General features: G+C 42.5%; 1 protein-coding gene across 2 annotated transcripts in view; it reads right to left on the bottom strand.

Moving 5' to 3' along the window:
- Nucleotides 1–27,920, bottom strand: part of ITGA9 (integrin subunit alpha 9) — a 389,935-nt gene that overhangs the window by 263,964 nt on the left and 98,051 nt on the right. For both annotated transcript variants that reach the window (XM_078377516.1, XM_073003815.2), the window contains exon 15: nt 20,558–20,718. In XM_078377516.1, coding sequence (XP_078233642.1) covers nt 20,558–20,718 — 161 coding nt within the window. The remainder of the gene's footprint in view (nt 1–20,557; nt 20,719–27,920) is intronic.

Raw genomic sequence — 27,920 nt, forward strand, 5'->3', positions numbered from 1 at the left:
TGAATGTGAAACCCTTGATTGCCCTATTATTTCTGGGGCACAGAGTATATACATTGTGGGTTTGTTTCTTTTTTAAGGTGTTTTAATAGATTTGTGAGTTCTAAACTACTTTCATTGTTCACTCCCACAAAGCTTGGAAGCAACAAGTCACCAGTTACTTTACAGATCATGACTGCCGAACTTAGTTCACTTTTTGAGAAATTACAGTAATCATTCTGTTCACTAATCTTTCCACAGTCCTGTTAATGAGGTGAAGAAGCTGCATGTATAGTGTACACCTTGGTTTGTTTGTTTTTTCTTTCGAAGAAGAAAGAAGTCAGTTGGAGGGGCTGGAGCCCCTGTGGGTTGCGGGGGGAATTGTGGGGACCAGGAAGAGAAATGCAATTAATCATGCAATCACGGCACAAGTCATGCCATAAACATGTCTCAATTGGGGGGGGGACATAAAAAGCAAATTTGCTTCTTTTCAGAAATTAATCCAAGTTCAAACCACCCCAAGAACTTAGCTGTGGAGGAATCAGTAAGTGCAATAAATAAATGTGGAGGATTAAACTTGGGAGAATTTAACTGTATATGCATTATTAAACAAATTGGGGGGGGGCACATATGTTGCAGGATTAATTAACTATGCCTGAATGCTGAACTACTTATTAAAAGCCACAAGAATGAAAACACACATACTCATGCACACTCACACACACTCACACTCACACTCACTCACACACTCACACACACACGTACAGGGAGACAGAGTACACTATTTACAACTTAAGGTCCATTCTAAACCTCCCTCTGGTTATAAAGGAACAATTTTTACTACCCTGTAATGTTACGAGGCAATCACCAAAATTCTCCACTAGGGTGACAAGTTTTAAGCATCTTGAGCCAAACTATAAACCTGCAAGTAAAGAACTGAGAATTTATTCAAAAGCTAGAAGGACAGAAAGGAGAGCTGACTTGTCTTTTTTTAAAAAAATTATAATAATAACAGCTATACTTTTGATGTTGTGTCCTACAAAGATTTTGAAGACAAATTCCATTGATATTATCAAGGAAATGTTAAAGTCTTAGGGGATTTGTAAGACTGCTGTGTCTCTAGGGAAAGGGGGGGGGAGAGAAAAAGAAAGGAAGACCCATAAAATTTGCCATAGTTAATCAATGTCAGTGAGCTCTAAACCTAAGTGTAGGAAAGGTAGGAAAAAACAAATGAATGAGGATAAGATTGTTCACATCAGGATATCGCGAAATTCCATAAATGCCATGTAATAAAGTGATGCCCCAGAGACCTAGTAGCTAATTCACAAGAGCAATCTAACATGTTAGAAAAACCCAAGTGAATGGAGCGAGGCTCATGGTGAAATCATTACTGTTTGAAGATATGGCCTGCTCAAAATTCACCCAATATTTGCTGGGCTATTATTTGAATGAATGCTTCTCTCTGTGTGTGACATCCATCAAATGCAGGCTCTTAAAAGCTTCCATTATATGCCATACTGCCTCAGTTATCCACCCCTTTTACCCATCCATCTTGGTGCACTTCATCCTCAGTACCCCAACATAATAATAAAATATTATTTTGTGTCAATGTCTTTGTAACCACAACAACCTTGACCAGGAAAGCTGGTCTTCATAATCCACTTGGAGAATAATGCATCTTTCCAGATATGCAATATCCTCAAAAGCAGGAAGAAAGCTGATGTATGAAGTGCATTAGAGAGACAGAGCATTCTCTCCTTTTAATTAAGATTTCAGCAGACCTTGGAAGTTTTCCTTTGTTGGGCAATAGCTCCCAGAATCCCCACCCTACATAGTTTGTGCCCACACTAGCTAGAGTGCTCCAAGAATAATAAACCAAAAAGTAACATTTCTGAGCTTTATCCTTTTTTAATCCAAAAAGATCTTACTCCAGATGTACTAGTCACTGAACTTGGTAAATTCTTTACCTAGAATCCCTACTTCGTGTCTCATCACCATAACAAGTGTTTTGGAATTTAGAGTCAGTGCCTAATTTGAGCTGAAAGGATATTAAGCATATATGTTGCAGAGAAGTGACTGAAGCAATATTTCTGTGTTTGTAAAATCGGACTTCAAGAGAATCCCATGCTTCAGTTCTGAGAACCACTCAAAAAACAAGCGAGCTAATAATCCTAGAGGTGAGGGAGATCATGTTCAGATGCTCACACAAGCAAGAGTTTCCCTCTTCCAGTTATGCACTAGCACTAACCTCAGATTCTAATCTCATTTTTTCTGTATTCCTTTGCCATTCTGGTCACTTCATCAGTATTTCCAGCTATCCAAACATACCTTGTGTCCTACAACTCCCCATGTGAGCCCTGCCCGATGAGAATTTTAACTCCAAGAGTTTGGTGAGTGTACATTACACTGGTATTTTCAACATTCATTTTTATACCTCCATTTTCTCATTTTGAGGGTTTGGCTAGCAGATTTCCTTATTTTGAAAGGGAGATGACATTACATTACCTTAGTAGTGTACTTACTGTGATTAAAACCGATGGTGGCTGCTCTAAAAATAAAGAGAATGCCTTGCCAGGAGGTTTGTCTTAACATACAACAAACCAAGCCACAATCATCACCCCAATATATGCATTTTACATCAGTATGAGAGACAATGAAACGTATCACATTCCTTGAATACCCTATGCAGTTCTTCTCTTCTTACACCAGAAACAAAATAACTGTGCAAAAGCAGCAGAAAGATACAAATTTATCCAATCTTGTGGATAAATTTGTGATTTATCAAAATCACAAATAGATTTGGGCACAGATTTTTATTGTTGCAGGAGAGAATACACCGGCCTGTATAAAAATCAGGGACACTGGAAGGAAACCTTTTGGCCCAACGTAGAGTTTAGACTACAGTTCCCACAACTCTTTGCCATCAGCTATGGTGGCTACAGCTTGAAAGGCTAGAGGTTCCAGATATCTGGAAGGCCAAATTTATCATGTCCCTCACAAGGGCTTGGATCTTAACTGTCTTTCTGTGAATATATATATATATACACACACACACACACACACACACACACACACACACACACACACCTTTGCCTTCTCTTTTTGGCCCCTCGCACACACACACACACACACACACACACACACACACACACACACACACACACACACACACCTTTGCCTTCTCTTTTTGGCCCCTCGCACGTCCTAAAAACTGCTTTTTGAACTTGGGAAGCTGCTGGTCATGGTGGTGGTGGGTGCCTAGGAACAGAAATGTATTAAGTGAAAATACCCCATCACTCTATTCCCATAAAGAGCAACTTTGAATCCAAACTGCAGTACATAGAAGTTTATTCTCATGGATGAATATGACCATTACTATTTTTTTTTTACATTTGCTATAAATACGGCATTGACAGAAACTATACAATATGGTTCAGATATAATGGCCAAATTATGGTGCTTTGTACTACACACACACACACACACCGCAATCAGATACTTCCTTGGTTTGCATAAAATATCTGTTGCCACACTCAGAACTCATAGTGAAGGATGCACTGCTCAAACTAAAGAATGAGTGATAAAGTCAGCACAGGGTTGGGAGGGGGAGGAAAGAGATAAGGATGAGCATAAGGAGATAAGGGACAGTCTAAGCGCCATTGGCCAAACCGTGACTGCCCATGACATCAGAACCAGGCTCCTATCACACAGCCAATAATAGAAACATACATGAGGTCATTTCCCACATAAACAGAAGCTAAAGCAGGAGATTAAGGCCCCTTCTGTTGAGAGTGTGGATTTTATTGGGGTGGGGTGGGGGTGGGAGGGAGAACTACAGGGAAAGTTACAGCTTCTCCAACCTCTGTGCAGTGGTCCTGATCCAGACTGGGGTATGTGTTCTTAAGCACAGGGGATTCAAATGCACAATATGTATTGCATGTAGCCCTGTCCTCTGTCTACAAGAGGCAGTAAGGACTTTGTTCTCTGTTTGCATCAGTTCAAAGGATCCCATGTTAGTTCATCCTCAACAGATTGAAATATTCTCACAAAAAAGACCCGCTTCCCTCTTTTCTCTGAGTCACTGAAAGAGGGAATGAGACCAGCTTGATGCTCATTCACTGCACAGTCATTCCTGGCTAGGCTTCAGCGAGAGGCGAACTCTTCACATTGGAGTGAAGAGATGGAAAATGCCTTGTTTGTTTAGTTAACAGTTTTACAGCCCTTAAACTAAGAGGGACATTTGGTACAATAGACTCCCCGCACGTTCCTCCTATCCATCCGGACAAAGCAGACGCACAGGAGTCACCAAAATAGCACATTTGTGTAAATAAAAGCTATGAGAGTGGGGAGGGAGAAAGGAAAAAAAAAAGGAAAAGACCATCTCCTTCAGTTTTTCAAGCAAATGAACCATGTGACGTATTTTCTGGAACAATTGAGATAAACACATTCAAAACTTAGTCTGAAATACGCAGAGCTAGTCATTGCTACAGTCCTCATTTTTGGCAAGACATTTGTAAGATTCCAGTCAGACAATGCAATAGGTCAGCTCCCTTCGGCATGTTCCAAGATCCATCCATGACTGTGTGCTAATGCACAAAGAGATGCCAAAACGTTGGTCATCACAAATCCTGCCCTCCCTAGTTTATGCAAATCCACCAAAATTGCCCTGAGAAATGAGTGAAGTTCAAGGCTTAGCCAAGTAATACTAGTACCTGAATTTCTAAAGCAAGGGATGTCTTTTGGCCACATGGAGTAACTAGTTGTAAACCAGGAGCAACACCTGCCAACATCCCCCAGGTATAAGCACCATGCATGCACACACACATTGTCAGGATCCAGGTTGTCTTCAACAGCAGGATAAGGGCACCAGGACCCAGAAAACAGCACAGAGAGCCAATCCCAAATTCACACATGGACCAACTAGCCAGGACAGGGGTGGAAACCAGAGCACCAGGACTAGAGCCAGGTCACAGGAGTGGGAGCACTGAGCCAGAGCAGGAATGCAGGATCAGGAACACCAAAGTTCAGAACAGCCACCAGAGCCCAAACCTATGTTGCTGAGACAACCTCTGAGAGGGAGAGTCCTTCCTTAAGTAGGCTTTTCTTCAGGACTCCCAGGTGAACCTCATGAGAGCCCCAGCAGCTGCTGCCCCAGCAGGGCTTGATCCTGCAAGCATTGGGCTCTTCCTGGGACCAAGCTGATCCTGATCCTGCAGCTGCCAGGGCAGTGGTGCAGGGGAAGTCCTGCTGCCACCCAGATCCTGACACACATGCATGCAAAGCACACACACTTGGCAACTGGGAAAGCAAATGCCAAACTAGCCTCCACCAGCCAGTGCTGAACCCAGAACTGACTTTGCATGCCACTTAGCATTCCAGAGCAGAGAAGAAGTGAATGAAACCTAGTTGCCTAACATGTTCAGAAGTGATGTCCTTTCTCTTTCATCTTCCTCAATCATGGGAAATAAAAGGAGAGAGAAGTCCCAAATCAGAAACTCAAAGAACAGCTCCTTGAGTTGTCGGTTTATTCCAGAGTGAGCTTTGCTCCATCATCACCTTCCCCAGTTAGATATCACAAGGGAAGAGCAAAGCTCTGCTTGTGGCTGCAGCTCAGGAAAGAGCCATTTTCTGCTCCTCCTTAATTTCACATCTTTGTAGACCAGATATAGAGGCCTTAGAGGTTGGAGAGTCATTCCCTCCCCCCATGCTCTACTGCAGCCATTCTTAACAGGGGGCCCTAGTGAACTTTAAGGGGGCTATAGACTGGAAACAATTCTTTACATGTCACTGCCTTATAAGGCTCATTACGCAACTTGTACAATCTTGATTCGGCCTATACAGTGGTGCCCCGCATGACAACAATAATTCGTTCCACTGAAATTGTTGTACAGCGAAATCATCGTCACACGAAAAAACCCATTGGAATGCATTGAAAACCGGTTAATGTGTTCCAATGGGGAAATTACCTCATTGTCCAGCGAAGATCCCCCATATGGAAGCCATTTTCTGAGCACCGATCAGCTATTTTTAACGGTCGTCTTCCGAAGCATGGGTCAGAAAACAGCAAGAAGCCATTTTGCGATGTTGTAAAAATCGTCGTATTGCAAACAAACGGTTCGCAAAGCACGGACCTATTCCACGTCCAGCGAAAAAACCCCATTGGAAACATCATTTTGCAATCGCTATAGCGATCGTAAAAAAGTCACCGTCCTGCGGTTTCATCGCTCTGCAAGGTAATCGTGCAGCGGGGCACCACTGTATTTCTTTCATATTGTCGTCATGGCCATGGCCAAAAAGAAGAAGAAGGAAAAAAGTTGAAAATGGCTGTTCTAGGGCATCTCAATCTTGGGAGTATTTATACTTTTCAAGTTAACAAGTAGCCCAAGTAAAACTAAATATTTCTACACATTATGAAATGAAAAAGTTGTGATTCTTTTCCCAAACAAATAAGCAAATGCTAGTCCTGATGTTATGGCCAGAATATACTGCAGTTTCAATCATATTTATTTTGAATGTGTGTTAAAATAAGCTTCAAATGTGTTCATAATACACTCAGACCGTCATGTCTTCACTCAATGCACAGACTGAACAGCAAAACCATGGCTGCTAAGTCCTGCCAACCAATGCTGATTTTGAGTCCAAGCTTTAATCTAGTCCATGATGGTTTTCCCCTTGAGGAAACTGATAATATCACAAGCCAACTGGGTTGCAAGAACAGATGCTCACTCAATTGTAGCTCTGTCCTTGCTATTAAATACCTTCACCTCTTTCCCTCCCTCCCTCCTTCAAACATGCACAGGTTGTTTCCAAAGGAACACTGCCAACCCAGTGGACCTTGCCCTTCACCAGGCACACAGCCTGATTCTCATTTACACAACAATCAAGCTTGGCATGCAGCAGATATTGCTGCTTCCTATGTCTGCAGTCCTTGGAGACACAACTGATTGCCTAAAGTGATCACTGCCTCACTAGCCTTTTAATTCTGAGCCATTTGCAAAGGCAGTGGGAGGAAAGAGAAGAAAAGGTACAAAATTCTCACTAGAGGTCTTTTGGTTTACGACCAGATTTCATTTTTGCTTTCCTGAAACCTTGCCCAGCATGGGTAAACCAAGAGTGATCCTCCAGGTGCTGTCCTATAATCCCTCCCCATTGCTTCTGCTGGGTATTGTTGATAGTGTTTGCAGTCCAACATCTGTAAGGTCAGAATTGCCCTCCTCTCGCCTTGAGGCTCCCCATAGCTCTATTTCCAAATGTGGTCAGAAGAGTGTCCATGATAACTGCAGCCCTCAGGATCTAAACCATAGTCATGCACAGCAACATCTGAGTACTACGGGAAATATAGAAAACAAGGGTGCTCCATCTTCTAGTATCTAGACAACAAGGAGCAGCAGCCATTGCCCAGGAGAGTATGTGCTCCACTGCAATGACTTGTGTTGTTGGTGTCCTCATATCCACTGAGATGGTGCTGGCACAGAGAGGAGCTGCAGTGTAGCTCACATGGTCTTGGCATAAGAGACGCACAAGCCATGCTGCTTCATTTTTTGTATCATCAGGACAATATGAGATGGGCCCAGATGGCCAATCTGTCTGTATGGGGGGTCATTGTTGCCAACATATAGAATATAAAAATATAAGTTTAGTAGCCACATTGATTCATCCTCTCTGCTATATTCCACAGTGTAGCTGCACTATACACAGCAGTTTGACGTTAACGTATCTGCCATGGCTTCATCCCCTGGAATCCTGAACTTTGTAGTTTCTTAATGCACTCAGAATTCTCCGCTGGAGAGTTCTAAGACTATAGTTCAGTGAATGACAAATCCAAAGATTTTGCAGGATGCAACCAGGACCGTTGAGATAATATCAAACTACTGTACTATAATTCTCTGGTGTCGATATACTTGTGCTCCAAAGAACTGCAAATTGAATCAATGGAGAGTTAATAGTATAATGAAGCCATTTAAGTCATCCTGTCAAACAGAAGAGATAAGAATATCTGGAAAACATACACATTATGTCTAATTCAAAAGAAACATTTGTTCAGTCAAAGTTGTATCAAGGGCTTAACTTTGAGCACTGACAATAAATGACTGAAAGCAGCTACCACCTCCACCAGTCTTGCCTCCTGCTGGGTGCATAGGTCATCTTTAATAGACAGGGGGTTACTGTGCAAAGAAGTTTAACAGCATCACCATGTTAGTCCTGTGATCACGAGAGGATCAGAACCAGAGTAGATGCCCCATTTGCAATTTAACCTATATAGAGTTGTAGTGATTATGGAATCAAGAATTAGTCTGGGTAGGAAAGGAAAGAGTAATCCTGAAGCTTCCATTCCACTTTCCCCAATGGCTTCCATTAAAAAATAAATTTCATCATTTCAGTTTTACTGAACTGTGCAACTCTTTATCTTTCATAGTTGAAGCCAAGCCACAGAACAATAAAAAGTCAAACCACAGATACACAAATACTAACAGACAGAGACTCCTTTGTTTCCAGCTTGTGAAACCACATTAATTATTCTGCTCCATTTCCTTGTATCCTACTGAATTCCTTTTCCCCTGATATTTTAGAATCACAGAATTTCAGAGATTGAAGGAACTTTGGAGACCATCTGGTCTAAACCTCTCCTCAGTGCAGAATCTGCAACACAGGATGTAATGACAGCAGTTTGTCCAGCTCTCATTTAAATACCTCAGGTGAAGACAAGATCACCACAGCCTGAATAATCTCTTCCACTGCCTAACAGCAGCAACCCATAAGAAATTTCTTCCAGAGTCTAGCCAAAATCTACTTTTTTGCAGATTTCAGATCAGCCCCAGTCCTCCTCTGTGGAGCCCCAGGGAACAAATGTTCTCCATCTTCTGCAAATATGAAGACCAGGACAATATCTCCTATTAATCTTCTCCTACAGGCTAAATCTACCCAGCTTTTTTAACCATTCATTCTAGGACTTGATTTCAGTTCCTTGCACTAAATATGCAGAAACAGAAATGCTCTTGTAGTATATACATTGAAGACACAATAATTTTTAGTTCAAATGTTTGCTTGATGATAGTGAAAGTTAGGTAATGTTTCTACAGGTTGGAGATGATGTTCATCCAGAATTGGAAAATATTCTTGGAATGGTCATTAGAAGATTGTTTGCTATTACCTAGGGACTTGAACCAGGATTTCAGTAGTAGAAACTGATGCTCTGGTGGCATTTGTGGCTAGGGTCACTGATCTTCATCGCCAAGTTTTAAAACTAATCCAGAATGCCATCTGTCTGCCCGCCTTTCTCTTTCACTTAACCAACATTGGCAGGCATGGAAACAGTTAATTCTGGAAGGAACACAACATCCAACCTCCTCTGTCTTAAACGGTTAACTCAACCCAGGGAATATTCTTCTGCTAAACTCCCATTAGCAGACTTGGTTCAGAGCAGCAGAAGGGACTGGACTTTGAAGACTGGTCCAGAGGTTTTCGGAAAGGGAGTCAAGGCACTCAGGCTTTGTGGCTGTCAGAAACTAGTGATGCTCCTGGAGGTTTCATGCGTTCCCCTTCTCTCCCCTTGTTTTTGATTTCCTTCCACCTTACCACCACTTTGGTGTTGCTGCCCCTGCTCTGTGGTTTCTATACTGTACTTTGCTTTCACTTCTCTTCCTGTTCCTCCCCGCTCCCCTTGGCGTATTAATTTCTCCTCCAGCCTTTGCCTTGGTTTTTCCTTCTGGCTCCTATCTCTGTAATAAATCTCCACTGTTATTCTGATGCCTTGGGATTTGCTCCATCCTTTCAGCTTATCCTTCTGCTGCCATTGTCCTTGATCTGCCTTCCCTCCTTTGCTTTCCTCCCCAATTATCTTCTACAATCGCTTTGCATAGCCTTGTCTCCTTTTGGCATCTTGCCTCCTTTCTGCTGCCTGTCCCAGTGTTTCTCATCTTTTCTCTTTCACTTCCTCCTCCTGTTTCTTTTTTCCATGTGCCATTCTCTTTGCACCTGTTCTCTAGCAGTCACTGTTGACTTTTTTCCTCCACTCTTTTGTTCCCTCCCTTGCACTTTCCCTCCTTTCCCATCCCTTCCTCATCATATTAAGGATGGAGAAATATTTAATAGGTAAGCACTTCAGTGCTGGATTTTGTTGCTGCTGCTGCTGTTTTACTTTGGTGTAGTGGTTTAGTGCTAACAGAAGGTTTTAATGACCAGAGGCTCTTGCTGCCTAAACTCTGTCTCCCTGGTACAAAGTGAAATAACTCCCTAACTCTTGGGCAATTTATAAAAGACCAGGAAGTAATCAGGAAGAGCACTGAATACAACAGAGAAGCTCTATGCCATGTCAACGGCAGAAAACGGATCTATAAAATCAGTGCAAAACATGGAGCTTTTACCAGAACAAAAGCTCCTTCAGGATAAATTCTTAGTAAAATTTGCTTCTAGAGGCTTGGATTACTTTTCAACCTTCTACATTTCTGCCTCTGAGTGGATGCATCAGTTCCCTAACAAATAAACCCGTTCATCATAATGCCATACCTTCAATTTTGTTGGGTTTAAAGAGCTAGGTAGAGGACTGTAGATTTGGAACCACAGCCTGTTTCTTGTACAGATTTAGGAATGGAGCCACCTCTGCTTCCAACTGCCTTGTTAAAACCTGGGGTTCCTACAGGCCTATTGCAAGGGAGGGTTGGCAGTTGTTAGCAACTTAATTTTGGCAGGGAATCATGGTTTCTCCATCTTGACATGTCTCTTCCTTTTTTTAACCACATAGTCAGCATGTCCAACAAAGAAAGTGGCTTAACAAGCATTCTCTGTCATGTCAGAAAATTACTGAAAGCATAATAAGGATGGTTACTGCAAGAAAGGGAGACAAATAATGTAATAAACATATTTTCAGATTTAAGCTGAGAAGTTATTAATAACACAATCCTATAATATCTACACAGTAGTCTGCCCAAGATGCAGGTGACAACTGACTCTGTAGTATTCCTTTACCAACTGAATATCACCACAATGTCTATGCTGTTCACCAAGGAATTCCACAATCTAAACCCACAAATTTATTTGTAAAACTTTGTGTCCACAAAGGTCAACATTTGTGACACGTCTGTTCTCTCTGTTGGATTTGAAACATGCAGCTGAATAGTAACAACAAAAAACTATGCATGCTTGCACAAATGTTAGTCAGTCTCCACTTGGACATGTTCCCCAGTAAATATGTGTAATATTGCAACATGTACTTGGTACCCAGAGCTGTACCTTGTGCTGCACCTAAGTGTTCTTGAGTTTTTTAAACATATCATGCTTAAACCAAAAGAGTTACTGTAGTTCTTCACAGGAGCTCAACAACAGGCAAGCCAGACTCTGCCTCACATACCCTTACAATCTGAAAAAAAAATATAAAATACAAGAATCAAGGATGGTGAAGGAAGTGGAAGACAAATAAACTCAGGCTCTACAGTTCCTAAAGTTACAAAGTTCAATATATGCCTTGGCAAGTAAACGGATATCACACTAGGTCTCCTGTGTTTTCCCTCGCCAGAAAACCGACTCTGTAGCTGCTGTCTTGCTCCTTCTTAGTGCATGGGGAATTGGAGAGACCCACATGTGTGAAACAATGCAATTTTTGGTTGTAAGCCAGCTGCTTTTCAAAATATTCTCAAAATTCTTCTAAAATCTGGCATGAAGGAAAAGAAGCAGCTGCTGCATCTTGCTACTGACTTGGATGATCCGGATGGAGATGAAATATCAGTGCCAACTTAAAATAATGCAATAACTTATAAAAATATTTAGTGAAATGATTTTAAACATTCAAAGATAACAGAAGAGTCAGAGTACTTCTGGGCAAGAACACAGAAGGCCTAGCATAGTAAAAGAATTATTACCTGCAATATTTTTTTTAAATGAAGAGAAATCGCACTTGTAGTTGAGTAGTTTTACAGTGTCCAAATAAATCTAAGACAATGATACAATGCACAAAATGTAACCTCTTGTCCTCAGCAGAAGTAGAAAAGTATGCCTGAAATCCTGTTGCTTTATTATGTATGTGGAAAGAGCCTGAGTGCTCACTGGAAGGACAGATCCTGAAACGGAGGTTCCAATACTTTGGCCATCTCATGAGAAGAGAAGACTCCTTGGAAAAGCCCTTGATGTTGGGAGAGTGTGAAGGGGACGACAGAGGATGAGATGGGTGGACAGTGTCTGCGAAGCAACCAACATGAATTTGACACAACTCCGGGAGGCAGTGGAAGACAGGAGGGCCTGGTGTGTTGTGGTCCATGGGGTCACAAAGAGTCAGACATGATTTAACAACTAAACAACAACATGTATGTATGTATGTATGTATGTATGTATGTATGTATGTATGTATGTATGTATGTATGTATGTATGTATGTATGTATGTATGTATGTATGTATGTATGTATGTATGTATGTAATAACAACAACGACGGAAAGAAAATGACATAGCTTTCAGTTGCCTCTAGCTGGCAATTAATGAGCCCCTGCTGGGATTCCTGAACACAAACCAAGCCAGTGAGCACATGCTCCCTGCTAATCTCAGCAGTGGCTTGTCAACTGCCAGATAGAAGCATCTGAATGTTATACTGTTTGCTTTCTGCATATGTGACGAAGGAACAAGATTCCAGCCACTATCTCCGTTTACTCTATTTAACCATCGGAACCAAGTGCTAATACCAATTCAGGGTCAAACACAACTGTTCTTGAATCTCAGTACAAAGATTGTCTTCTATGGCAGTTGCAGCTGAAGAAGATGAAATCTAAGCAATAGGAAGCCGAAAGTACTTTTTCTTCAACCAGGTATCTATAACAGTCCCTGTCCAATCCAGAGACCCACTATATTACACACCAATGCCAAGAGTTAACGTCTCTTTTTGTTCTTGCCATCTCTCTTTTAATAGGCCTTAAAATCAATTAATTATGAATTATTTATTTCTATAAGGTGTTGATTGCTTATACATCATTTTTCTGATGTCACAGTATGATGTTCTGAGCATCACTTCTCCCATGGGAAAGTGGCATATAAATAAATTGATGATGATAATGACAGTTGGTACCGCAGTTATCTTCTGTGGCTGAAAAGAGCAGTGAGGTCTGATCTGCCACACTTGAGGATAGCTTGCCAGGTCAACCAGGACTAGGACAGGTAAATCAGGGCACCAGGGCACAGAATGTTGAAGGCACTGGCAGCTGCCTTGTGCTATGTTCCAGATTTTGTGCCTGCACCAGAAGAAGGGCAAAGTGGAGGAAGAAGGATGAAATGTGTGGCGGCTGTGGCAGATGGGCCACAGTGATGACAGGACATCCACATCTAGAAGAAGAAGAAGAAAAGAACAAGGCAGCAGCCTCATGCCCTTCTCCACTGCCAGAGTCTCACTCTCCAGAGCTGCTGTTTTGCACACTTAATGTTGGTTAGATCTGGAGAGGGAGAAGACATGCAAATGAGAACAGCAGCAGTGAACAGATGGTTGCAGTGAGGGTGCACACATCCTTATGAGAGCCATAAACTGCAAGCCATTGGAGCACTGCCCCCTTACATGAGGCATATGATTGCCACTGCATCCCCTTCTTCTAAGGGGGAAGGTGCACCACGACACTGTCACACATCTTATTTGTTTTCAACGTTTCCCAGCACTGAGTGAAGAAAGAGATGAGCTCTTAAGAGCTGGCTTCTGGCAAGGGATGTCAAGACTGTGTTTGCCACCTTGTTCCCATTTTTTCTCATTGTGAGAAAAATTGCATCATGATTTTTCTCACCATTGCATCATGATCCCCATCATATGCTTTCTCCAACTCTGAGAACCTTCTTCGGGCCCCAAAGGAACCCTCTCACCTTCTGAGCTGAGCCAGAGCATAGGAGAGTTATTTATTTGGGCTACAACTCCTCAAACTGCTAGGGGATTCTAGTTTTTTTAAAAAAACTTCCCCAACTCCTGAATTCACATCTCATTGCCTGCTTTGGGGATGGGCCCTGGAGGAGACCGGGTTTGATCCTTTTCATCCAAACTTTTAAATCTCTTTACCTGATTTTTAAAAAAACCCGAAATGGCCCCCTTTCTTTTCCTTTATAGCATTCCAGTTTGCTCCAGAAGGTGTAATGATTTGTCAGTTTCCTCCCCCTCACACACACGTTCTCAAACTTTGGAAAATTTAGGGGGCAGGAGAAGAAAGAAGACAGTTTCATTAGTAGCAAGGAATCGAAGAAAATTAGGCAACAGCAGACTGGGAGAGGTAAGCCACCCAAGAAAGTAAAGGCAAGGAGCGGTAAAAGTTGCCATTTGGGCCACAAATTCTTGCTAACTAAGTGACTCAGGGATTTGTACATTACAGTAGGACACCCCCATCCATGGGATCAGCATCTGCTGATTCACTTATCCACCGGCTGAAAATTCTAAATAAAAACTCCAGGCATACCTATTTACAGTATATGTATTTCCAGGGTATATTTACCAAAACTGTTCACTCAACAGTATCAGTACAATGTATAGCATTTGAAACATCTGCATTTGTCAAGTATCAGTGGGGGTCACTTGGAAGTGATCCCTCAAAGGTGTCACACTCCTGCTGTATACATTGAAAATAATATTCATGTCCTTCAGTAATAAATACCTAGAGGATCAATTGAGGCAGCAGTGTTCAGGAAAATAAAACAGGGCATCTCCAAAGCATGCCACACCTCACATACATACATGTATGGCACAGAGATGGCATTGGTTGCCCTGCAAGATGACCCTTTGAGGGAGACCAACAGGGACAAAATGTCCTTGCTGGTCCTCCTTAACCTCTCAGTGGCCTTCGATACCATTGACCTCCTCTTGGGGAGGCTCTCTTGGTTAGGGATTGGTGGCCTGGATTTGACCTGGCTCTGGTCCTTCCTCAGAAAGTATAGCTTGGGGAGATGATGTCCACCCCTCGGACTCTTAATTATGGAGTCCCACACGGGTCATTCCCCAATACTGTCAAATTTCTATATGAGGCCACTGGGGGAGATGATCATCATCATCATCATCATCATCATCATCATCATCAGTAGTAGTAGTAGTAGTAGTAGTAGTAGTAGTAGTAGTAGTAGTAGTAGTAGTAGTATTCATTCATTCATTCATTCATTTAACTTATATGCCGCCCGCACTACCCAAAGGTCTCTGGGCAGCTTACAACAATTTAAATACTGTAAAAAGATAAAATAGTTAAAATACAATTAAAATATATATTCTAAAAATTGCCATCAGGACCCACAGTTGATATTATTTCAATTAAAAGCCTTCTGAAACGGGAAGGTTTTGACCTGGCGCCGAAATGTCATCAGCGTCAGCACCAGACGAATCTCAATTGGGATGGCGTTCCATAGTCTGGGGGCAGCTGCTGAAAAGGCCCTTTGTCTACAAGCCATCCCTCTTACCTCCTTGAAGGATGGCTCTTTAAAAAGGGCCCCCTGGCTAGATCTTAACTGCTGGGTAGGTTCATATGGGTATCCAGAGCAAAAGCCATTTAGGGCTTTATATGTCAAAACAAGCACTTTGAATTGGACCCGGGCAGTAACTGGTAGCCAATGTAATTTAAACAGAATCGGTTTGATGTGTCCCCTAGGGGCCCCACCACTCACGAACTGTGCAGCTCGATTCTGGACCAGTTGCAGTCACTGGACCGACTTCAAAGGCAGCTCCACTAGAGTGCATTGCAGTAATCTATACAAGATGTTACCAGTGCATGTGTAACTCATGAGACTCTCCTCGTCCAGGTAGGGCCATAGCTGGTATAATTTCCACAGCTGAAGGAAAGCGCCCCTGGCCTCTGAGTCCACCTGGGCTTCCAGAGTTAGACTAGGGTCCAGGAGCACCCTCAGGCTGCAGATCCCGTCCCTTAGGGGAAGTGAAATCCCATTCAGGGCATGGAAATGGCCCTCTAGTCCGTCCAGCGAAGCACCCACTAACAGCACTTCTGTCTTGTCTGGATTGACCTTCAATTTATTAACCCTCATCCAGTCCATTATCAGGTCCAGAAACAAGTTCAGCATAGAAACGGCCTCACCTGGATCGGTGGAAAATGAGAGGTAGAGCTGAGTGTCATCAGCATTTTGCTGACTCCTCAGCCCAAACCTCCTGATGACCTCTCCCAGCGGTTCCATGTAGATGTTAAACAGCATGGGGGACAGTATCGAGTCCTGAGGAACTCTATGACATAAACGCCATGGGGCAGAGCAACTATCTCCTAGCACCACCCTCTGGACACAGTCAGCCAGGAAGGATTGGAACCACCATAAAGCAGTGCCCTCAACTCCCAACCCAGCCAGCTTATCCTGAAAGACATGGTGTTGAAAGCCGCTGAGAGGTCCATGAGTATCAACAGAGTCACATTCCCCCGTCTCTCTCCTGGCAAAGTTCATCATACAGGGTGACCAAGGCAGTCTCTGTACCAAAGCCCGGCCTGAAACCCGATGGAAATGGATCCAGAAAATCCGTTTCATCCAGCAGCGCCTGGAGTTGCCCAGCCACAACCCGCTCCAACGCTTTGCCCAAATAAGGGACGTTCGCCACTGGTCGGTAGTTAACCACCAGCCTTGGGTCCAGCTTAGGCTTTTTTAGGAATGGTGACCTGAGCTTTGACAGGAGCGCTAACCATATCAGCCGGATAATCCCCCAGATTTAGGAAACCATCTGGATCCATTAGTCTCTGAGGGCAGATCATCTTAATAGATCCCCTACCTTGCAAAGGGGAGAAGTTAATAGACTAAACTTGACCAGGAAGTGGTCTGACCATGACAATGGGGTCACAACCAGCCCCTCCACATCCAAACCACCATCTTCCAGTCCTGTTGAGAGGGAGGGGGGTAGCAGTCTGCTCATTACCCCCAGGATTTTCACTTACCCAATTTGGGGTAATTTACCCCTGTTTCCCGACCTATGCCCTAAATGATTTGGGACATCAATATCTGACAGAACAACACCTTCCAATGAGATCCCATCCCCTACAATCTTGCCAGGCCAAGTGGTTGAGATTATTGACCCTGAGAGAGGACTGGAAATAAAAGACCAAAAACTGGGCCTTCTCGTTGGTCACTCCTCATCTCTGGAATAATCTCCCACCAAAAATTCACCTGGCCCCTTCACTAGGAATTTTTAAGGGATCATTGAAAACATGGCTTTTCAGACAGGCCTTCCCAGATATTATAGCATCAGAAACACGGTGGCCTTTTCAGCATTTATAGCATCAGTTCCACCACCTTGTCTTTAAAGTACCTTTAATTATTTTTAGTGAATTTTATGTTGTTTTTGTGTATGTGTTTAATTTTGAATTTTTCATATTCATTATGTTTACTGGTTTCAAATTGTTATTTATTATAACATTGTAAACTGCCCTAAGTGGCCTTGGCAGCCAGATGGGTGGTATAAAACATACATACATACATACATACATACATACATACATACATACATACATACATACATACATACATACATACATACATACATACATACATACATACATACATACATACATACAGTACAAACCCTGACTATTCCTGTTTTCTAAACTGATACCGTTCCCCCCCCCATTGAAGCTAGAACTGATGTTTCACGTCTTTCAATAATAATATAAACATACATATATAAGAAGTGTATCCTTTTAATACCCAAGCAATGACACTCCCAAATTATCAAAATCATTCAAAATTGAAATGTGATCAAGGCTGCTTTCAGAAGTGCAAGGACTGAAGAACTGGCAGCATCCATTCTACAGCACAAACAATACAAAATCCTGACTGCAAAATGCTAGTAAAGAACCAGGAAGAGAACTAATCCAATAAAAGCAATTATAGGATCTTACATTATAAGACACACATGGTCCATTTAATTTAACAATATCCTGTTTGGTAAGAATGTATTATTACACCATATGGGTAAGAAATGAACATACTGTGTTTCAAAACTGTACTTCTAATACCCACTCTCGTTAAATGTCTAGCTTTGGACAGAAGCTCAGAATATTGAGATTTCCCTTTTTTATTGCATAAAGCATAGGGATGCAATGCAACAACATGGTGGAAGGTAGGTTAACTAAGCCATTAGTGGGATATTACCTACATCCTCCCTAACAGTATGTGCATGAGCGTTAAACTCTTCAGCTCTGCCTTCTCCCTTGTTCCCCAAAATGAATTAAAAGCAGTTGCATGGAATGTCCAGCACATGCAAGAGCACAAATAATAAGAAAGACTATTACAGGTTCACCACAAGAATTGGATCCAATGCTTAGAGAAAATCCATTAGATTAAATGGAACAAACCAGTCATGAGTCTTGAGCCCCACTGATTTACGTAAATGCATTTTCTCTAAAGATGAAAAAACAAAAGTTATTGTTATTTCTATTAATTGCTATTAGTTGCCTTGGATTTGCTTGTTCAGCTTCCTATTGGCTTGACATGTACTTGTTTTCAACAGAAATCTTATTTTCTGTTGAAAATAAGATGGTTCTTTGACTAATATCACTGGATTACTCCCATACAAACCAGAACACAGAAACCAGCCCTTTAATCTCTTTCTCCTTCTTGTAAATGGATAAACAACAGGAAGCTGTGTCTAAAGGAATGAGCTTTGTAAAGCCATTTAAGCAGAGACAAGACCTGAGAAATCCCAGTGCATGTCCAGAAGCCTGCACATGGCCCCTTGGAATCCATTCCCTATTTTAGGCGGACAATCCGTATAATCAGGTCCATTACTCCAGCTTCATATTGAACACATGCATACTTTAAGGGAAGGGAAAGAAACAACAGACATATTCTATTGTTGGTGTATGTTAAAACAAACAACAGGGGAAACAAAATAGCACAGATGGACATTCAGAAGGAAGCGAAACTTTACACTAAATGTGTTTTGAAAAACAAAGTCAAATAGGGAGAATATAAAAGTTAACAAAATATCTGAGGATGCATTATAAACCAAAAACGTCTGATGTCAGCTAAACAAGTAAAGCAGGTATTCAGAGAATGTTTGTCTCCCTGGCTCTTTTACTAGGAGAAATGATATACACTAAGTGATCTTGACCCCTTCATCTAGTCCTCTTGAATGTTCAAGGCTCCTCATGTTCCTAACATTAAACAGCCAAGAAACACTTCCTCCCACTGGGGTACAGGCTATCCAAGTTCATCATCCCAATCATTTCACATCCTTCCTTAAGCAAAGAAATGAACATTCTTGCCATTTTCATAGTATGGGAAGAAATAAATCCAGCACTCTAAAAAATAATGCTGTATGGCAGAAGTCACTCCCTCACTTCAAGGATTAACAACATGACATTGAAATGTTTCTCTTTTGTCTTGTTACTGAAAGAAATAAAATGTCTAAGAGAATTCAACCAGCAATTGTTTATCTCCTCCAAATATATCATTTTAAAAGAATTATCTGGAAAGAAAACGATTGCCAAACTGACAAAATATATGTGGGGTTTTTTTTTGGGGGGGGGATACTAATGAGACCTGCAGAGCTTTCCTAAGAAGGAAATATCTTCACAACACAACCACTAAAAATGAGGAATATGTTTAATTTAGTCTGCTGAGTAACAGAGGCATGCTCTGGCCCATCCATCAGGCTTTGGTTGGAGTGGGCAATTTCTGGGAGAGAAAGTAGCCACCTGGGCCCATCCCCACTCAATTGAGGCTGGTCTCTGTTTCCATTGCCAGCGCTTCATTGCCAAAATATATTTACAAAAGAGCCACCTTTTACCTTCAAAACAAGGTCTAGGGAGAACATGTGTACTGTTTCCACACAGTACATTTGATGGTATAGAGGCAAGGGTGTCAGAGGCTACAAATAGGAAGAAGACCCACATACTCATGAGTCAAGTCATGAACTTCATCAGTGCATGATGGCGAACAAGAAAATCCGATTCAAAGCATTAAAAAGAGAATGAATTTATTCATGTTTGTTCCAGTTGTCGACAAGAAAAATCTTTACAGCTATCATGAAAGAAGCTTTCAAATGAAGAACATTACTAGGATGAGGGTTACTTCTTACTGGTCCTTACAGCAGATAATCAGCTCCCTGGTGGTCTCTAACAACTAAGTTTGCCTCCTGGATTCCTACTGCACAGAATGCCAAAGAAAGCTAAGTACACGGAGTTCAAGCCAGTGCCCTAGAATAAAGAAAGGAGCATGACCAGAACAGAACCAAAGAAAGAAAGAAAGAAAGAAATGTGACTACTTGACGGTCTTCCAATATCACTCATTTGTTGTAAGTCAATATACCAATTGTTACGTGGTTGTTGCAGGTGGAATCCAGACCTCTCTTCCTCCTGTGAGACTAAGGACCAGTTGTGGATACATCCCTTCTTCCCAGCATTTTCAGCATTTTTTCCACTAATTTTACCTAAAGCCATGTTTCCCATGTTCAATCTGCTATACACATCTTCCCGGAACTTGTTCAATGGGACTTGCTCCCAAGTACATATGCCTAAGATTTTGGCTTTATTAATGTGAATGATAAAAAACTAAATGCATTTTAACAGAATAACTACATGCAGACTTTAAGCAATAAGTGACTTTAAACCAACATAAGGAGAGGAAACAGTATTAAACTCATATGAAATAAATGGACTGACCTTTACATAAGCTAGGTAGTGCTTGCATTTCTCCTGCATATAGGACAGTTGCAACTTCTCTACGATCTGGCCTGTTGCTTCTCCAGAAGAGATAAAGTAAACCCTGATGGGATTACCTTTTTCTTTCTTTGCCACATCTGCGGTCAAGTTATAATTCAAGACTAAAAGGATAAAGAAAAAAGGATGGGATATAAAAACAAGATATTTTATCTCTATTTAGAACGGTGTGCTTTATATCTTTACCACACTCATCTCTACTTCCTGATAGAGAAAGAAATTATAACAACCTTTCAACCGTTACAGTAAATTAAAATGCCAGCATTATAGAGCATAACTTTCCCCAACTGGTGCCCTTTTGATGCGTTGTAATACAATTCCCATAATCCCAATCCAACGTAGCCTATATTTCAGCTTCAGAGCTATTAGGTTGAACACATACACCAGTCTTGTAAAGTGACCCATCAAGGGTGGCAGGAAGTTGGCTTTACAGCCTATTTATGGCTGCAAAACAAGAAGCTTGAAAGATTACTATGGCACCCTGCTTTCTAACAGGCAAAAAATCAATGACTAGGAAAACACTGGCCATTAGAAACATGGGAAAAGAGACCATAAATAATATATGTCTATCTAAAGGAATGCATTTTGAAATGACACTACAAAGCAAGGTGCAAAATAGCTGTGAAAGACAGCTCAAAGAATAGTGTAGTTGGGAGTGAGGAGCGCTCCAGCAACCAGACAAGGCAAATGTGCTGGCCTGACACAAGATGTAATGTCCATCCATCAGTCATGCATACTGTACTACCAGATCTGGGGTGGGAAAACTTTTTTTGTATTGAAGGATGTGTTCCCTTGGAAACTCTCTCTAGGAAATGACATGTCATCGCTGGACAGGGTCAACCACTTAACTTTCGCTCTGAGTTCTCCACATTCTCTCTGGCTTTCTCCTGACTGCCCTATTCTCACTTTGACATCATTATTCTCTCTTGCACTGTCCCTGACTGCCCCCTTTTCTTTGTCTCCTTCTCTCTCCCTAATCTCCTCCCATTATCTCTGTGACAGCCACCCCTCTCTCTCCCTCTCTCAATTTCTCTCTCTCTCCGACTCCATCTTCCCTATACTCTCTCTCTCTCTCTCTCTCTCTCTCTCTCTCTCTCTCTCTCTCTCTCTCTCTCTCTAACCCCACCATTCTTTATCTGATGTCCTCCTTTTTTCCCTTTTATCTCTCTCTCTTCTTCCTTTTCTCTCCCTCTCTCTGCCTCTTCTTTCTCTACATCTGTTGGAGTTCCTTTCTTCCTCACAAATACACAGCCATAATTCTCTCAAAATCATCCCGTCCAGCGCAGTGCTGGAGAAGAGACATAAAACTCTTGCCAAAGCTCCAAATAAGTACTTACAGAACTGTGCAAGTCAGCCAAGGGTGTGTGAAATTAGACGGAGGAGAGCAGGTAGCCCACCTCCGCACTAGAGACTCAGTGAAACACTTGCCTTCAAGCTTGCCTAAGACAGGGTAAGCCTCGGCCTTGTCAAATAGCCGGCACTGCAAGCCACAACATATGTCTGGTGGGTTGCGTTCAGCTTTGTGGGTAACATGCTGCAGAGGCCAGCATTACAGCCACCTCACAGAAGTCACTGTAGCTCACTCCACAGGGTGGTTGTCATCATGCAGTGAGCTGTCATCGTTTGCTGTGGTTCACCACACAAACATGGCAATGTTCTCTCTCTAATAAAAAGCAAGCACACACACACACACACACACACACACACACACACACACACACACACACACACACACACACACATCTGCTGAAGGAATTACTGTACACATAGCAGCTTGCTGAGTTGTGAGCCACCTCATGGGGCAATTCAAAGTGTCTTCCAGGTTGCTGTTGTAATGCATATGGCTCAGTCTTAGAACTGAGAAGAATCCATAGACAATCCCATCTTGTTGCAACCATGTGTGTTCTGAGTAACAGCTGACCCTTTAGAATCTCTTGAGAAGTGTATCTCACATCTTTCTCCACTTTTCCTTTTGGCAGGCACAGCCAATGATGTCAGCAATGGAATATTTTTTTTAAAAAAAATGCAAATGTCACTAGAATGGTTTGTTTGCAGCTGACTCAGATCATCCTTCTCCTATGCTGTTCTCTGAGGGATTCATATGGAAGTGGGTTTGGGCTCTTAAATCAGCCCTTTTCCAGTATGTTAGAAATGAAGAGACATTTAACATGATACTCTAGGCAGCAGACATTTAGAGCGAAATATCCATGAAACCAGCTCTTTCATATAAGCAGCATTAACAGTAGAACAGCAAACTCATATTAGAGCAGCCTGTTTTTCCTGCTGAAAGAACATTCTGACATTATTCTCTTTCAATGTTTAGTGGAGCTCAAAGGGCTGAAATTGAAGGACATAAGCTGCCACTCCACTCAGGCTCTCCTTTCCTTCTAAACTTAGTTTAAGTCCATAAAGCAGGAGGGAAGGGGGTAGATTTTCCCAGCAGCAATATGCAAATATGAGCTATCATTTATGTATGTATGTATGTATGTATGTATGTATGTATGTATGTATGTATGTATGTATGTATGTATGTATTTATTTATTTATTTATTTATTTATTTATTTATTTATTTATTAAATTTATACTCTGCCCCTCTAGACCATGTCTACTCGGGGCGGCTTACAACCTAAAATATATCAATATAAAATATAAATAATCATAAAAATACAATTACTATATTAGTTAAAACAATTAATTTAAGAAAGGATTACCAAGATGGGGTAAGATAAGGAAAGAAGAAATTTTAAAAAAGACTTAGCTGACTAGAGGGAAGGCCTGCCTAAATAACCAAGTTTTTAACTGTCATTTAAAAACACCCAGCGAGGGTGCCAGCCGAATTTCTGTTGGAAGGGTGTTCCACAGCCGAGGGGCCACCGCCGAGAAGGCCCGGTTTCTAGTTTTTTTCCTTCCGAGCCTCTCTCAGCGTCAGACCCCTCAGCCATTCCTGCTGGCTATGACGGGTGATCCGGGTAGATCTGGGTGGGAGAAGACGATCTGCCAAATATTGAGGTCCCTAACCGTTTAGGGCTTTATAAGTGATCATTAGCACTTTGAAGTTGACGCGGAAACGGATGGGCAACCAGGGCAAAGCAGCCAGAGTGGGGGAGATGTGTTGGTGTTTTCTCACCCCACTAAGGAGCCTGGCTGCCGCATTCTGGACCATCTGAAATTTCCGCATCAGCCTCAAAGGCAGCCCCACATAGAGTGCGTTACAATGGTCTAATCTCGAGATTACGAGCACATGTACTAGAGTAGTGAGGGCCCCCCAATCAAGATATGGATGCAGCTGGGCAATCCGCCATAGATGAAAATAGGCGGAGCGGGCCACGGACACCACCTGGGTTTCCATGGTAAGCACCAGGTCCAGATGTGCCCCCAAGCTGCAAACCTCATACTTTGTGGCAAGGGTTGTCTCCCCGAAAGAAAGGGAGTTACCTATACCGCTGACGGAAGGACCACCCACCCTCAAGACCTCCGTCTTGTCCGGGTTCAGCCTCAACCCATTCGACTGCATCCATTCCAGTACAGTCTCCAGGCAGCGCTGGAGGGACAGAACGGCATCCACTGAGGTAGATGAAAAGGAGATGTAGAGCTGCGTGTCACACCCCCTGATGACCCCCCCAGTGGCCTCATGTAGATGTTAAAGAGCATTGGAGAGATGATCGACCCCTGTGGAACCCTGCAACTGAGGCTCCACGGAGTCGAAACCCTCTCTCCAAGCTGTACTCTCTGAGGCCGGTCCTCCAAGAAGGAACGGAGCCAAGCAAGCGCTAGGCCACCTATTCCTAACTCAGAGAGCCTCCCCAGGAGGATACCGTGGTCAATGGTATCAAAGGCCACTGAGATGTCAAGGAGGACCAACAAGGAGATATTGCCCCCCCATCGGCCCCCCTCAACAGGTCATCCATCAGTGCGACCAGTGCCGTTTCCGCACCATAGCGCGGCCTGAAGCCCCAATGGAATGGGTCCAGAGCATTGGTTTCATCCAGAAGAGCCTGGAGCTGATCTGCCACCACCCTCTCAACCACCTTGCTAAGGAAAGAAACGTTGGCCTATAGTTTCCAGTGTCGTCCGTTGCCAAGTTTGGTTTCTTCCTAATGGGCCTAATGAATGTCTCCTTGAGGGCAAGGGGAACCTTGCCCTCCTGGAGAGACCCATTAATAATTGCAGTGGCCCATTCTGCTGTTACAGGCCTGGCTGCTTTGATTAGCCAGGCCGGGCAAGGGTCGAGAGAAGAGGTGGAGGCCCGACAGCGATCCAGCGCCTTGTCCACCAAATCTGGCGTCACAGGCTGAAAGGAATCGAGAATTACCGGGCAAGGCGGGGCGCTGGACATCTCAGCTCGATCCATTGTATTTTAAAAAGGAGAAAGATCACGGCGGATGGCCTCCACTTTAGATTTAAAAAACGCTGCAAATTGGTCAGGTGAGATGCTAGCAGGAAGCTCTTCAACCAGACCAATTCCGGATAGATCGCGAACTATACGGAAGAGTTCCGCCTGCTGATTAGAAGCATCGCTTATCCAGTCAGCGATGTAAGATCTTCTAGCAGCCTTTACCTTAGCCAGGTAACGGTTAGTTGCGATCCTGACAGCAATTTTGTTGTAATCTGTCAGTTTCCTTCTCCATACGCACTCTAGCCGTCTCCTTATTCGCTTCATTGCTCGTAGATCCTGGGTATACCAGGGTCCTGGCCGAGCTCTGCTCCTGAGAGGGCGTTTGGGTGCGATCGTGTCAACAGCCCTAGTAGCGGTGGAGAACCAGCCATCCATCAGAGCTTCAACAGGAGCGCCAGACAGTGCCACTGGAATCCCTCTCATGGTATCCTGGAATCTCATAGGATCCAGTAACCTTCGAGGGCAGACCATTAAAATAGGTCCCTGCTACCTGCAGGGGGGGAGCTCCATTGCGAGGTTACATTTTATCAGGTGATGGTCTGACCATGACAAGGGGACTGACACGAGGTCAGTCACCATCAGAGCACGCTCACTACACTCAGTGGAGAATACCAGGTCAAGCATATCTTTGTCATAATGTGAAGTACTTTTCTTTGGAAAAAATTAAGATCCATTAGCTCTATAAAAGACTTAGTGGAGAGGAAAATTGCCAGAACTGGAATGTTAATATGGAGCAAAAGTTCATATTAACTGCCATTTTTTACTTTCCTTTCAGATTTGGCTAAACGGGAATCATCAAAGCACTCTGATTCCTGCTTTCCCCCTCCACTTTCCTTGTAAGAAAGTGGAGGGGAAAAGCAGGAATCAAAGCACTTTGATCCCTACCTTCCCCCTCTACTTTCTTGCGAAGAAAGAAATTTTGGGTTAGAAAAGGGTGTGTGTCTTATACATGAGGGCATCTTATAAACAGAAAAATATGGTAAATTATCAAGCTTATATTGGTGATATATAAGCAGCAAACTTTGCTTTTTGTTTGTGCTTTAAAATGTAAAACAATCTTAGTGTATTGATTTCAAATTATGGTTTTAGTCTGGAAGCTGTGTGTTCAGTTTTAATATAAGAAACGTTTTCAAACAAATACTACTGAATATAGCTAACTTTTCTTCTGCAACATCTATGAATTGGCTAGTAAGCTCTAAAACCCAATTTCAGAAAGAAATATAGTTGTCCTTCCCTATGGAAAAACAAATTATATATGGCCTTTACTTGTCTTTGTATTTAGCAAATAGGTATGATGATACAGTAAGGAAGATTTTACGGCATTCCAGTTCAAGATAGACTTTCCATATGTGAGACAGCGGAAGTGGAGGAGCTTACCCACTACTTGCTGTCTTGGTGGATATATTCCAGCTACAGATAATATTAATTAGCCCCATTTCTTTATCTCATAAGAGAGAGGGAGACTGAGAACAAACTAAACTTCTTTTTACTGGCTACTAATTAGTCTGTGCCCCTTCATGGATTGCTGCCTTGCTGTGGCGAAGGGGCTTGAGTAACTCAGAGAAGCTATGGGCTATGCCGTGCAGGGCCACCCAAGACGGACAGGTCATAGTGAAGAGTTCCAACTAAATGCAATCCACCTGGAGCAGGCTTTGGCAAACCACTCCAGTATCTATGCCAAGAAAGCCCCATGACCAGAAACAAAAGGCTAAAAGATATGACGCTGGAAGACGGGACCCTCAGGCGGAAGGTGTCCAATGTTCTACTGAGGAAGAGCGGAGGACAAGTAAAAGTAGCTCCAGAGCTAATGGAGTGATTGGGCCAAAGCCAAAAGGACGCTCAGCTGTGGACGTGCCTAGGAGTGAAAGGAAACTCCGATGCTGCAAAGAAAAATACTGCATAGGAACCTGGAATGTAAGATCTATGAACCTTGGTAAGCTGGATGTGGTCAAACAGGAGATGGCAAGAACAAACATTGACATCCTGGGCGTCAGTGAACTGAAATGGACAGAAATGGGCGAATTCAATTCAGATGATTATCATATCTACTATTGTGGGCAAGAAGCCCATAGAAGGAATGGAGTAGCCCTCATAGTCAACAAAAGAGTGGGAAAAGCTGTAATGGGATACAATCTCAAAAATGATAGAATGATTTCAATATGCAACATTGTACAGGAGCCACAACAAAAACCATCCCAAAGAAAAGGAAATGCAAGAAAGCCAAGTGGCTGTCCAATGAGGCCTTACAAATAGCAGAGAAGAGAAGGGAAACAAAATGCAAGGGAGATAGGGAAAGTTACAGAAAACTGAATGCAGACTTCCGAAGAATAACAAGGAGAGACAAGAGGACCTTCTTAAATGAACAATGCAAAAAATAGAGAAAAATAATAGAAAAGGAAAAACCAGAGATCTGTTCAAGAAAATCGGAGATATTAAAGGAACATTTTGTGCAAAAATGAACATGATAAAGGACAAAAATGGGAGGGACCTCACAGAAGCAGAAGACATCAAGAAGAGGTGGCAAGAATACACAGAGGAATTATACCAGAACGATCTGAATATCCCGGACAACCCAGATAGTGTGGTTGCTGACCTTGAGCCAGACATCCTGGAGAGTGAAGTCAAGTGGGCCTTAGAAAGCTTGTCTAACAACAAGGCCAGTGGAGGTGATGTTATTCCAGTTGAACTATTTAAAATCTTAAAAGATGATGCTGTTAAAGTGCTACATTCAATATGCCAGCAAGTTTGGAAAACTCAACAGTGGCCAGAAGCCTGGAAAAGATCAGTCTACATCCCAATCCCAAAGAAGGGCAGTGCCAAAGAATGCTCCAACTACTGTACAATTGCATTCATTTCCTACACTAGCAAGATTATTTTAAAAATCATCCAAGGTAGGCTTCAGCAGTATG

This window comes from Pogona vitticeps, chromosome 6 (genome assembly GCF_051106095.1).
Source record: "Pogona vitticeps strain Pit_001003342236 chromosome 6, PviZW2.1, whole genome shotgun sequence".
In the NCBI taxonomy this organism is placed as follows: Eukaryota; Metazoa; Chordata; class Lepidosauria; order Squamata; family Agamidae; genus Pogona; species Pogona vitticeps.